Raw genomic sequence first — 14,633 nt, 5'->3', positions numbered from 1 at the left:
GCTAACAAAATTTACCTAAAAATTTCATTTCAACTCTTGGCATTATTTTACTTGTTTTGCCTCCTTGGTCTGTGTATATATAGGTATTTATTTGTCCTGTTTTATTATTACATCCATCAAAATAGCATCTATGTAACCTCTTTGCAAGCCAGTGTCTCATTGTGTTAGTCATTGCAGAGTTTTTTTACCAGCTTTAGTAGTGCTTATGTCTCCATTAAAATAACAGCCAAATACTTCCATGAGGAAGTTGCAGGTTGTGCACAGTTCAGCTTTGAGACATCCAATTAATCTCCACTGGGATCACTTCTGGCATTATAAAACCTCCCCAGAGCATCAAACAGCTGCCATTTTTTCTATTTTCTTTTAAATAAGCTTTTGAAGAACCACTTCCTCTCCTCACAGTATAAAATATCTGATGTTCTTACCCTAAATTACATTGATATAGGATGAGGAGCAGGAATTTGAAACCAGTAGCTATTTTCTTATTGCAATATGTGCTATAATAGACAGGTGGAAACTTCATTTAATTATAAAACCACATCCAGCTTTTCTAACAAACAAATTGTATGATAAAAAAATTTGAATATAAATCTGAGAAATCTGGCTCTTTCTGTTGCTGGTAAAACCGTCTTTATGGAGTGTGAAATGATTACCTTTTTTTTCCTTCTTTTTTTTCCCCTTTATTTAATCTTATTTAATTTTCTTATAGTCCATAAAGTAATATTGAGCCTGTAGTCGAATTTCTTGTACAGAGAGTCTGTTTTTTTGTTTTTGTTTTTTTGTTTTTTGCTTTTAATGGAAGCATACCAAGAATAATACTATTAAAATATTTAAAAGACTTCCCAAATGCTTTCAAAATGTATTACTTTCCTGGAAAAGAGCATATAAGGTATATATCTAGCATAATTCAGTAACGCATATAGAATTTTCTAGTCAGTGTTTTAATTTCCTGGATGCATGCTCATCCCACAGCACTTACGTATCATTCCTCTTAACTTCAGGTATATCATGAAAGCACATTAGCATGGAAACTATAATTTTGAAGCGAGTTTGTGAACATCTAAACATTTATAGAAAAAAAATTACACATAACAGTATTATCTGAATGTAATGAGACTAAAGGTATTTTTAGTACAGCTGTTCTCATATTTATACTACTTGCACTTTTATACTAGTTGCTGACACTTTGTTTCAGGTTACCCTCTGTATTTTTCCTTCTGCATTGAATAAATATGTCTGTGTGGAAATTCTTATTATTTATTAATTAGCAGAGATATTTCTGATTCAGCAAAGAAATAAGACTGGAGCATTTCTTAGAGCTTAAGCTATGATCTTTTAAGGACCATCTAGGCAGAAATCCATGTCAATACAAGGAAAAATTACAGCCTAAGTGGTTCAATACCTGTTGTTCACAAGGTATTTTCAGGACCAATGCCATTGTAGAAGTAAGGTAAAGCTAGCAGTACGAAAGTATACTGCTTTGACAAGAAGTATACATTCTTTGACTTTCTTTTGTACATTTTGGGCAAATGCCTGCGAAATTCAGGTAGGAAATTCAGACAGAGATTTCACAGCTGAGAACAGAAACACTTCCTACAGGAACACTTCTACAGGGGAACTGTTAGGCCACAACTTGAACTGGTGATTGAGCACCTGGTGAAGGAGTGTGGCTGGCCTAGAGAGCACAGACAAATTGTTTGCACGTATGACTGCTTGTTGAAAAGTAGTGGTGCATAGCCAAAGAGTCCTTTCATCTGTGAGTGAACTCTACTCTTTTTTCTGTATATGACTGTTGAATGCTTTGCCTGGTATCACATAGAACCTGTCACAAGCAATTCTGCTACTTTGTGATCAGAATGTAGTCTAATTCACACTTTTAATTAAATAGTCTGTATTTTGGCAGACATTGCCTTTATTAAGCTTTGGTAAGGGAGAAAGATTGATAAAAAATATTTGTTTCTCTTTCAGATCCTGTCAGAGAATGTATAGATGAGGATGGAAACAAAAAGAAAGTAAGTTTACTGCTTGTGGCATCCACGTGGTTTTCAAGTTACAAAGTTCATGCAGGATGATGAATACCTGAATAGATGTTCTGAAACAAGATGTATTGGCTAATATTAAGGTTTTCTTTCTGAGAATAATTTTTGAGGAAGAAAACAGTGGCTTTTGAACTGACAGGAGGCTTTTATGCACACCAAGGAGAATTAATCCAAGGACACCTGATCTTGCAGTACATTGAATGTGACTGAAGGCAGTGTAGAGCCAAAATATTACGTCTGCCTTCCCTGAAAAAGAAAAAATGTACTTCCATCACCTGGTAAAAACTTCTAGGAAAGCTATATATGCCCAAAAATTATGTGTAAAGAGGAAGGTAACATTACTGTCCAAACTTCTAGAAAGTGCAAGTACCTCCTCCCTATAGAAATTTCATTCAGATAATTATTATGTGATAATTTTCTCTCTAGGAAAATTCATGTCTTCTTAAGGCATTTCTGAATTGAAATCAGAGTTCTTAGCATTTGTTTGCATAAAATCTTCTATTAATCCTGAGAAAATTATCAGAAATTTTAGCAAAATTGCCTGCTCTCTTGAAAGTGATCCTCTGTAGGGAGTGATGTAAATACTACAAATGATTCAGATCTCAGGTGAGATACCAAAGTTGTTGAGTCTACATGATGCTTCAGGCATTCTAAAATGTAAGCATAAGTTTGTACAACCTTGTATGTTTTAGTAAGTGTCAGTTATGTGTTCTACTCTGATTTATTTTGAAATTTCAATACATTAAGAAGTATCTTGATTTTTTTCTCTTAAATGACTGTAAGGAAGGGTGTGGCTAATAAGGAAATTCTTTTGAACTACTTAGACTCAGGAAATACGTCAGTTGCTCCAAAAGCAATGCCTCCTATTTATTTCTGTAGAAACTACAACACATACAAAGAGCTATGATTATACTATATGATAGAGCAAATTCTTAGCCACAGAATGCTATTTCTCAACATAGTCACCACCATTAGCTATGCATTTTCACCAGCAGTGAACAGAATTTCGTATCTTTGCATCATATTCTTCATGTGCCAGATTCTATTTGTCAGTTTGTCCTGCTGCCATTTGTCACATGGCAACAAAATTTAATGAAATATTGTCATGAAAATTCAACCTGTACTGCCATACCACTGACATCTGTCTCTGATACCATGATACATGATAAAATCGAAGGTATTACTTTGAATCTATTTGAGTTTTTGGTATTCATGCCCTGTGGTGAGTTCAAATAACTCTAAATGCAAGCTGTGTAGAGAGCCACTGTTTAAATATGATTTGAACTTGCTGAATGCCAGAATATGAGAATGATTGTGATTTTTTAAAATGTAGTTTATTCTTTTTGGTACTCTTCCTCTGATGCTTTTAAACAAGATTGCAAGTGGCAACTGAAGTGTTAATATTTGTCTTAGTAATATCTCATTATGAAGAATTTGTTTAACTATCTTCTGATGGATTAGCAGTTAAGACTAGATGGTTCTAGTAGTCTTTCCAACTGTAATGATTCTGATTCTATGATTTCTAGCAATAGTAATCACACTCCTAAACTAGTGGTTGCCATAACAAAACTTTTCTAGTATTGCTCAGTATTAAGTTTAGAGAAAAACAACCAACTAGAAAAAACCTTGACTTAATTAAAAGCTGGCAAATGATAAATCCAGTCCAGGCACATGACTGTTTTCTGTGGATCCACAGTAATAGAAAGAGTGTGTACATCTATGTCCACATGTTCAGAGCTCCCTCAAAGAGGAAGTCTAAGTCTTCTTCTGGCCCATCTCTTTTCAGTAGATTTCTACTTACCTATTGAGGTTTTGCTTTCCTTCTATTCTACTTTTACTTCTATGATTTCATATTAATTGTGATTTAGGATTTTTTCTCTTTGAAACCCCTGAGTTTTTGTCTGCACTAAAATTCTTGATTTTATTTGGATCCCTCAATTGATATTTTCATTTTAATGTGGTGTGCTTTGCTGGACAAGGACTCCAGATCTGAGATGTTTTTCAGTTGATGTACTATGAAGGATTGAAATAAGAAAAAAGAAATTAAATGCATATGGAAGCCAGAGAATCCTTTGCCAGTCTTGCACAGCTGTATATGTAACCTTCCACGTGCCCTACTTTCAATGAGTTGTAGGCAAAGGCATCATAATTAAAAAAAAAAACAAAAAACATTCAATTTGCTATAAATATTTTTTTTCCATACTTAAAGTTCCTTACATTTCTGTCTCACAGCACCCTCTAGGTTCACAAGCCTGAAAAGTATCAAGTCACTTTCAGGCCAACTTCCCTTCCCAAATCCTGAAACATAAAAAGCTTACACAGTCATTCAAGTTATATTTAATGTGTGTTGTTGTGGATGCAAATCTGACAGTTCTCTTTTAGACCTGATGGTATGTAGTAGCTCAAAGATACAGGATGGTTTTAGGATGGTTAAACTAAAAATAGATGTAGTACCAGATAATTCATTCTGTTGTGGCAAAATGCCTCCTATTCTAGACTATTATATTTTGCTTGGAATTTCAAAAGTCTATTTCCTGCAGTGGTGCTACATTTAACTTTCTCTTGCTCATAAAGTCCTTAATACATTCATTCTATTATTTAGTGATTCAAAGCTTATTTGAGTAGCATTTCTGTAACTGCTATTTTGTGAGCTAGATGGAGATTATAAATTGCAGTGTGGTAGAAGGCAAATTTTGCATTTTTCTCCCTTCAACATTCCTCAAGCTGATGTTCTTTTCAATAGCTAAATATTAACGTCTCTTTATCTAGCCCGGTGACAAATGGACATTACTAGATCAGTGCTACACTGTGACGTGCTTCCCAGGTGACTACACAGTTTTGGAGACTCACCAAATTAATTGTGAGAGGATGCCAAAACCTGTGTGTCACAGCAATCTTCCGGCTGTTAAGGTTGAAGAGACTTGTGGCTGCCGATGGATGTGTCCATGTAAGTATCTATTTTTGCATACATGTCTCCCCTTGTCATCACTTGAAATATTTATCAGAAAGGTAATGCTGAATTCACTGAAGATACGGTTGCATTTCTACAGTCCAGTTGTATACGCTGTTACAGCTAAAACTTATAAAAATATCAGAATGGAACCTAGAGGTGTTTCCTATAGCATTTTCAACCTGTTTAAAGCCTAAATTTCTCCTGTTTGTTGAATTTCACTGACCTTGAGGTGCTAAAAGAAGTGCATAATTCAACATAATTCTTAAAACTGGGTTTGTATTTCAAGTTGTAGGATTACTTTTCAAAGTAAATCAGAACCCTCAGAATGTATTGGAATATATACACCTCCTCTTTATAATGCATGATTTCAACTTAAAATATCCTCTGTAGAACTGGGTGTTTTAAGAACAATTCCTAGTTCATTGTCTTCTTCAGAAACAACATAGTTGTTTTGATATAAATAATTGAGAAGGAAATATTCCAGCTGAAACATCTTAAATATTTTAGAGAGTTTTAAAGACAGTCTTAATGATAACTACCTATAGAAACTGTATCTGTCCTGATCTTCTTGATCCCAAGTGTGTTAATACCAATATGAGGACATTACTCTTGGCATTGAAATCATTTATTCCTAAAGAATTTCTGATGATTTGAAATTAAAATTGACATTTGTGTCATTAGTCAGTTGTTATGAAGTGGTCTGCAGTTCACTTCAGATTGCTGCTGCTTAACAGAAGATAATGTTTGTGTAGCTCTTTATTAATTTAATGGACCACAATTTAATTTCCCAAGATGATACACCTTGTGATACTACTTAGTGAAACTAGGTTTATACTGTAATTAATGCCAACATCTGCAATAAATCAAAAACTCACAACAATTTGTAAGATTTACAAATGAGGTAGCAGGGAGATTACTGGGAGGTCAAAATTTCTTTGTTGTTACTGGTGGAGTTTGGCTAGGCACTCTGTTCTGCAGGAGCATATCAGTGTGTGTTTTGTCGACTGGAACTGAGTGAGGTAGTAGTTATTTAGACAGTGCCATTTCAATCAGTTTTTTTTGACAGTGAAGCAACAGAAGTTGTTTCTTCTACTTTAATTGTGTAAAAATTGCTGTTAATGTAATCTCATATAATTATGCAATGATTTGGTTTGGAAGGGACCCTAAGGCCCTTCTAGTTCCAACCTTCTACCAGATCAGGTTGCCCAGGGTGCTATCCAAGCCTGGCCTTGAACATTTGTAGGGATCAGGCATCCTCAGTTTCTCTGGGGTTCTTGTTTCAGTGATTCACCACCCTTGTGGTGAAGAATTTCTTCCTAACTTCTGATATAAATCTACCATTTTTTAGTTTAAAACTGATACTCCTTGTCCCATCACTCCATAATCAAGAATTTCTTCCCATCTTTCTTGTAGTACCCATTTAGTACTGAAAGGCCACAATAAGGTCTTCCCTGAGACTTTTCCTCTCTAGACTAAATAATACCAACTTTCTCTGCCTGTCTTCACAGGAGAGATGCAAGAATTTGAGGAAGAAAGTTAATTTACTACATATGATATTGGAATGCAAGACAAAATATAGTACAATATAATTGGAATTGAAGCTAATAAATCGATGAGAGAGTGTCCAGAAAACTGAAGGCCTTGCTCTAATACTGAGATGGATAGGGAGCACAAACTGCAGACGCAGAGGAATATCTCATGACTTGCAAACTTTTTTGTCTTTCCCTCTAAACGGAGAATGGAAACAGAACAGTGAAAGTATTCTGTAATATGTAATTCTTCTTGTCTTCTGAGAACCAGGTACTTGGAAATGTCAGCAGTCCATGGAACTGGAGCATTAACTCTTTAACTCCCAGTGTGCTATATGATGTTATGATGTACAACAACAATAACAAACATCACAAAACTATGACATCACTAAATTATACTTGATATACACATAAACAAACAATAGTTAACGTGCATTAAAAACACACACACATATACATACATGGAATTACTGACTGTACTCCCCTGACATCAAATTCCCTTGTGGTACACATTCAACATTCCCATTTTTCTGTATCACTCACCAAGTGGACACAGGTCCCTGAACAAACACAGTTCCTTGGAGAGGTTTGGCCTTTCCAGAAGCTGGAAAGACCCAAACCACTTTTCCCAACATGCTCTTTACATTATCTCCCTCTACAGTTTGTAGGAAGCTGGACTGGGTAGGAACACTGTGACTGATAGATCCTTGAGTTTTGACCAACCAGGTGTCTTCTCCCAAATGCTTCTTCTACTGCTTTTGGGTTTCACTATGCATTGCTTGCAACATAGTTTTAAACAACTCATTGTGTCATTCAATTTTACCAGAAGCTGGTGCACGATAGGGGATATGATAAATCCACTCAATGCCATGGTCTTTGGCCCAAGTATTTATGAGAGAATTTTTATAATGAGTCCCATTATCTGTCTCAGTTCTTTCTGGAGTGCCGTGTTGCCATAGGACTTGTTTCTTGAGACTGAGTATGGTATTTTGGGTGGAAACATGGGATACTACATGTGTTTCAAGCCACCCAGTGGTTGCCTCCACCATGGTAAGCACTTAACATTAAAGGTTTGTGGCAAGGCGATATAATCAACCTTATCTATCAGTTGCCTGCCTGTCCCTCAAGAAATCACACCCTGAGAAATTGAAATGCCTCATTTTGAATCACCATTCTTTTTCTTCTTTCTTGTTCTTCTCATTTAATTATTTTCATAAATTTTGGGGGAAAAAAGGAAATTCTCTTGCAAAAATACCTGATGTATCTGTATCTGATCCCTGGAATATTGGCAAATGCTTTTGCAAAGAAGTATTTGGAAATCTGCTTTTATTATGTCATAAAAGTGAACAGAAAGAATTAGGAACAGGAGTTACACCATAAAGTTGCTTCCTTGTTGAACTAGTTCAAAATATTACAGCAACATGATGTGCAATGTGTGATTCATATCTTTTAGGTATTCATGGAATGTGTTTAAAAGGAACAAGGAATTCATACATTTTGTGCCGTAGAATACTTATGAGAAATTTAAAAGGATTCCCATTATCCCTATAATTATTTTTAGATGTTCAAGATTAAAAAAATGTTGAGAAATCTTTTTTATTGCTAACTTGTTTACTTGTTTTACTACTGTTTATAATAGAATATTTATAAGTTCAGAGCTGTTTTTCCTAGGAAATTGTCATAGTTTTGGCTGGGATATAATTAATTTTCTTCAGAGGGGTTTATATGTTTCCGTGCTTTGGTTTTAGGGTGAACACAGTGGTGGCAACAGCGATGTTTTTAATTACAATAGAGCAGTGCTTATACGGAGCAAAGGATTTTTCAGCTTTTTGTACTGCCCCATCATTGAGCAGGAAGAGGGTAGAATGCTCAAGAAGCTGGGAGGATACATGACTAAAACAGCTGAACCAGACTGGACAAAAGAATATCACATGGTATCATACTCAGCAATAAAAGCTGGGTTCAAGAAGGAGGAAGGGGGAGGGCATCTGGAATGATGATGTTTGCGTTCCCAAAAAAATATTATGAATGATGCGCACCTAGCATGGGGCACTAAGATTTCAAGATGATAACAGATTTATCTAATTGTAGTATGGAGTTGCTAGACCAAATTTATAAATGTTATAGATGTTCAGATCATAATTTTTAGGCTCCTGTGGTTATCATGAGACTTTCTTGCCTTCTTGTATATTAGAGTCCTGGGTTTATTAGTGGCTGCTTTTGGTTCTACCCTTTGCTTTGCTCTTTACCATCTTGCTTTGCTGTGCCTGTGAACATTTTTACAACAGCTGCCAGCATCAACCTGGGCTGGCAGATGGATAAGGCATTGTTGCCATCTCTGTGCTGCTCTTCTGGGCGGGCTGGAACTCCAGACTGAACTTGAATCAGAGTACGTTGACCTATGGATGAGTCTACATCGAGCATGTACACCCTAAAGCATCTGTGGCCACAGATAGATTCATTCCAGAGCAAGCACATCTTGAAGCATCTGTGGCCAAGGAATAGTCTGTGTTACAGCAGGTACATCTTGCAGTGTCCGTGTCCATGTCCATTGATAAGGCCGTGCCAGAATACCTCAAAACATTGGTATCTGGGGATAAAACCAAGACATAGAAGGTGTCTGAAGGGACATCTGGAGGGATCACTGAGGGGACTGTGACCAATGGAAAACGCCATACCAAAGCAGGTACACCTTGAAGTGTCAATAGGTAAATTCTTGCTGCAGCAGGGCATATCACTGAACAGACGATGGCTCATTAATAAATAAAGTCTTTGCCACTGGCCAGGCCAGGGGCAAGGGTAGGAATTGTGATATTATGATCTGTAGCCTGGTCCAAAGGAGCTGGGGGTAGACATTATGATGGATATAATGTTAAATGTTTGTAAGTCATGATCTGAGTTGCACATTATAGGAAGTCCTATAGCAGGAACCACTTGAACCAACAGAGAAAGAGCCTCACAACAAGCAGTATAAGTGCAGCAGTGACCTGACCTTCGCTGGCTTTGATTTCCTGTAATGCCAAAGAACATCACCTTTCCTACCCCAGATGACCTTCATTATAGATAGAAGCTAAATTATGGACTGAAAGAACTAAGTGGATATTTTATTGACTTAGCCCATAGATTATGGGAAAGATATCTGTGTATTAAGTGAAGAGTCATGATTAATGAGGATGTACTGGCAATGACCAAGGTGCTATAGAATCACTTTCAGAGTGATGATATCTGTCTTCCAAAGAAAGTACTACATGTGATGAGCCCTGGAAGGGGCTGAACACTTTCATGCTGGTGGAAAGTAGTGAATGAATTCCTTGTCTTGCTTTGCTTGTACATAATGACTTTTTTCTTTATGTAGTAAACTGTCTTTATATATCTGCCCATGAGTTGTCTCATTTTTACCTTTCCAGTTGTCTCCCTATCCTTCCTGAGGAGAGTGAGCAAGCAGCTGAGTGGTTCTTGGCCTTCTGTTGGGATTAAACAACAACAGAAATCAAGTTTGAAGGTCAAGGAACACAAAACAGATTGCTCTCAGCTGACAATCTCAACTTTATGAGTTTATGAGTTTAATACCACTGTTAACAGTGGTAACATTTTCCTACATACTTAGTAGTGACTACTTTTCATGCCCTTGTAGTCTTTAAGCAACAGAACTGAGTTTTAATCATCCTTTTGTTTGGGTCTTGTTTAGGTACTCGTGGTATTATAATCTTTATTCTTCGCTCTGTGAAGAAAGATGGTGTTTCTAACCTAATATCTACAGCACTAACCCATCAGTTGGCCATTAGGTGATCCTGTGTGCAATATTTCTCCTCTCTTTTCCTCTGTTTTCCATCTGAAAAAAAACACACGCATATATATATACATCCTTTTGAATCCTTTTATGACATGTTTTTTAAAATGAAATAGTACTATGTTTGGAACAACCAATTTACTGAATAAAATGCTATGTCATAACAATGACACAATTAAATTAGTCAAATATGATTGCAGCCTTTCTGAAAATAGGAGATGCATTTTCCTTGCTTTTATTTTTCAAATTAAATTTATTAGCAGATCGCATTCAATGTGAGGGAGCTTCATTCTATTTTTGTAGTACTAATTTGTGTGGGTGATACTTTATAAATAATTTATTATAGATTAATAGCTATTATGATTAAGTGATTTATTAAATTTACATGCATATAATGATTGTGAAGAAATAGTCTAATTTGAAAGAAAGTGTGTGTTTACATGTCGTTATTTGTTGATTTACAGGTGTCTGTATGGGAAGTTCATCTCGACATATTGTCACTTTTGATGGGCTTAATTTTAAGCTCACCAGCAATTGCTCCTACACCTTGTTTCAGGATATACAACATGATGTTGAAGTTCTTCTCCATGAAGGACCGTGCAGAGCTATACCAAAGATGAACTGTATGGATGCTATTGAAGTGAAACATCGTGGTGTATCCATTCAGCTCTTCAGTAATATGACAGTAAGAAAAAGATAATTAAGTCATCTGTGCATTCTCTGCTCATGCTGTGGAGTTTTAGGTTAGGAGGACAGATTTGTTTCCTCTATCCAGTTTCTGCTCCCCTTGCAACCTGTTCTTAGTTGTCTAAGCAAATGCCTCATTTTAACTTCCTAATGTATTCTACATTCACATAATAAACCAGTCATTGTTTCTCCTGTTGTTTTCCCCACTGTGCTGGAGTGACTGTTTTCCAGATACTTCTGCAGGAAAGGCAGGAATTAGGACATACTATATTCTGATTTTCCTTTGTTGGTAGAGGTCCTCTATGCAATGTTATCAATTAGTGAGTGGGAGAGCAGTCCTATTTTTTAAAACCTACACAAGTTTGTGGCTACCTGAAGAGCTAAGGAGTCAGATCTGACCTTGCTTGCTGGTGGATACCAGTCTCAGAAGAAAGACCAGCTATGAGTTACGTATTGCATTTCTTTTATAGGTAATTCAAATACTGTATTCAGTATTCAAATTATGTATGAAACATTTGCAGTCTCTGAGTTCCTCAGACGTACTGGTCAACTAACTTGAAAAGGTGATCTCATCTAACTCATGCAGTAAAATAGGATTGACAAAAAAAAACTTTGAATCAGTCTGGTATGGTATTGGATAGCCTTGATTTTCACCAGTGTTACAACAGTGCTCAGGGTCTGAATGCAGCATTTTAGCTTCATGGCATGAGGATACTGGTCTGTGTATCTGTTGTGCTGTAGGAATGCACTCATATGGAAAAATGCTGAAGAAGTTGTTCATGCAATGCACAAAATGTAAGACAAGTATTTCTGTGCATCTGAATCTTAGATTCAGTGGAAAGTTTCAGCATGCAAAATTAACTCTTACGACCAAAATCAGTTGGAATGTGATTCAACTATGATTAGCTTGGATTGATCTTAACTGCTTGTCACAATTGATACGATCATTTTGGTTTTTTAAAAACAGGTGACTGTTAATGGTGAAAGCATTCATACTCCCTACTCTAGCAGTTTGTTTGAAGTCATTGTCTATGGAGCAATAATGCACGAAATCAAGTTCTCCCATCTTCGCCATAATCTCACATTTACTCCAAGAAATAATGAATTTATTCTTAAACTTAATCCGAAGAGCTTTTCTCCAGAAACTCAAGGGCTTTGTGGTAAGTTAGAAAGTTAGTGACTTTAACAGCTTGCTACTCAGATTTGAACTATTATTAATGCTGAAATTTGTGCAGTCCTGAGCCTTACAAGCTCTCTCATCTAGGCAGTCCACTGTTGGCACACTGTTAATCTGTATTGTTTTTTCTACTATGACTATTAGTGTAATAGCTCATTGACTCCCAATAAGACCTTAAAAAGATCGAGACTAGACATCTGTCATATTTTACTTTTATTTTACATCATCTGTTCCACATTTTTTTTTAATGAGGTTTTAAATATAGCTTTTTGTGTATATGCAAGAGCACACTGTGATGTGAGTCCCATCCTGTGTTTGAAGGGCAGGTGAAGGGCTTGTGGGGAATATTTCTGGGAGAGTTAATTCTGGGGTATCTTCTACAACAGGTTAGATATCTATGGCATAATCTGTGCCTGCTGTATTACAGAAACAAAAAATCAGGATCATTACAATTACTCAACAGCTGTAACTAATATCATTGATTCATCTTCCCCTTTGAGTTTACTGAGCAGCCCCAGCAAGCTCAGTCCTCAGCCTGTTTTCTCTAGGTTTGTTTTACTGCTGGCTATACTCAGACTGTTTCTTTTACTCACTCTCCTAGGAGTGTGTGACCAGAACCATGCCAATGACTTCATGCTACGTGATGGCACGGTTACTGCTAACAGTGATGCATTTATTCAAGAATGGACAGTGAAAGAGCAGGGGAAGGACTGTGAAATCCAGAGAGAAGATGACGAGTGCTCTGAGCATGCCACCAGTCATTGCCACCTTCTGCTCTCTGACCAGTTTTCAGCATGCCACAGGATAATACCCCCAGACATGTTCTATGAGGCCTGTGAAGAGAGCAGCTGCTATGAGGAAGAAGCCTGTGAAATGATAACTTCTTATGCTCACATCTGCAGAGAAAATGGGATCTGCATAGACTGGAGAACACCGGAGTTCTGTCGTAAGAGGTTTTCCATATACTAAAACTGGTACAGAAACTGCCTGATTCAGTGCAGTATTACTTTTTGAATATCATGTAATGAGGCAGATCAAGTTTTCATGTGTAAGTGGTATTAAAGATCCGTAACTGGCTCATCATCTACTAAGTTGCATGTTACAGAAAAAGTGTCTCTTAGTAACATGCTAACTAATGAATGCAGGGCATTTATGCAAGGCTGGACGAATAACCTATGAAAAAAATGCAGCCACGTGATAGTATCTGACTTCGCGGCCACTGAACTGTCATGGGGTCGTGTTGAATTGCCCTCATTCTGCCAGTTACTTGCAGACATAATTGATTTGGTACAGACATTACGGGATCTGAGCAAGACAGGCAGGAAGGCTAATAATCTGTGCTGGTGGAATTTCTTCTCGGCCTGTAACCTTTTTTTTTTGTGTGTGCCAATTGCACAAAATTAGACTTTTCTGAATTTTGTTTATGCATATATTTGTATGAGCAAAGGCTTTCAGGCTTTGGTTGATTTTTAAGCTTCCACTGTACTTAACAAAAATGGGGAAATTGCTATGAACTGTGGTGTTTTATTTCCAAATTATGCTATCTACACTGCCCAAGCTATTTTTAAGTTATTTTGCAAATCTCGTTCTCCCTCTCTCTGTTTTTTTTACTTCCTTATTGAAGGTGAAGAGTTTAAGTGTTACGAGAAAACAGTATAACAAGATGCTGGCCTTGCAAATGCCCAGAGCCTAATGGAGGTGCTAGTGTTAAACTCATCCAGTTGTTGTTTTGTATACTAACTTCTCAAAATTCTTATAGACCTAAGAAATTCTGTCCTGTTTTCTGATTTTTTTCTTTTCTTTTCTTTCTTTTCTTTCCTGAAAGCCCTGTTATGAAAGATCTGCCAAAAACCCTGTACATTAAATGACTCTTGAGGTAGCATATTCTATGCTCATAGAATTATGCTTTTATCTGCAGCAATTATTACAGGCATTTAGATATTCACTTGCAGCATTTCTGGAATTTAAGGGACCTGGAATGCATATTTGTCTAGAGAGAGAGACATTTTCCCTCCCAGCAAGTCCAGCACACAGTGTCTTCATATCCCAGTTGTTTTTTGCATCTGATTTTTGTAGGTACATGTAGTCTTTTTTTTTTTTTTTTTTTGGCCTTGTTTCCCTTCCTTTTTGTTCACAGATGTTTTTTACTTAGGAATTAGAAAGCTAGCACCTTGAACGCCTGATACCACAAAATATCAGTACATATTTCAGTTTGGTTTGAGGTCAGATTGAGGAAATTATGGAATATATTGTCAAGAATGTGAAATTGGCCTGTACATCCAGTTAATTTCTCCATTATCTTTCTAGAATAGGTTATTGATCAACATGTTACTGTTTCATACTGGTTCTTTTAAGAAACTAAACTCTGTTTGAAGTATTGACCTAGAAAAGAGCAGTAGAATATTGCCTCTAATTTTCCAAATTTAGTCCTATGTAAGATTTTACAAATTGTGATGTC

General features: G+C 36.5%; 1 protein-coding gene across 2 annotated transcripts in view; it reads left to right on the top strand.

Annotated features, from left to right (window-relative positions):
- Positions 1–14,633, top strand: part of VWF (von Willebrand factor) — a 147,471-nt gene that overhangs the window by 96,213 nt on the left and 36,625 nt on the right. For both annotated transcript variants that reach the window (XM_042835063.1, XM_042835062.1), the window contains exons 33-37: positions 1,969–2,012; positions 4,809–4,986; positions 10,776–10,996; positions 11,966–12,158; positions 12,777–13,121. In XM_042835063.1, coding sequence (XP_042690997.1) covers positions 1,969–2,012; positions 4,809–4,986; positions 10,776–10,996; positions 11,966–12,158; positions 12,777–13,121 — 981 coding nt within the window. The remainder of the gene's footprint in view (positions 1–1,968; positions 2,013–4,808; positions 4,987–10,775; positions 10,997–11,965; positions 12,159–12,776; positions 13,122–14,633) is intronic.

The sequence above is a fragment of the Centrocercus urophasianus genome, unplaced genomic scaffold, assembly GCF_019232065.1.
Source record: "Centrocercus urophasianus isolate 14NV4802_14NV808 unplaced genomic scaffold, USGS_Curo_1.0 seq_5, whole genome shotgun sequence".
Classification (NCBI taxonomy): domain Eukaryota; kingdom Metazoa; phylum Chordata; class Aves; order Galliformes; family Phasianidae; genus Centrocercus; species Centrocercus urophasianus.
This window is presented reverse-complemented; position numbering and strand designations above follow the sequence as displayed.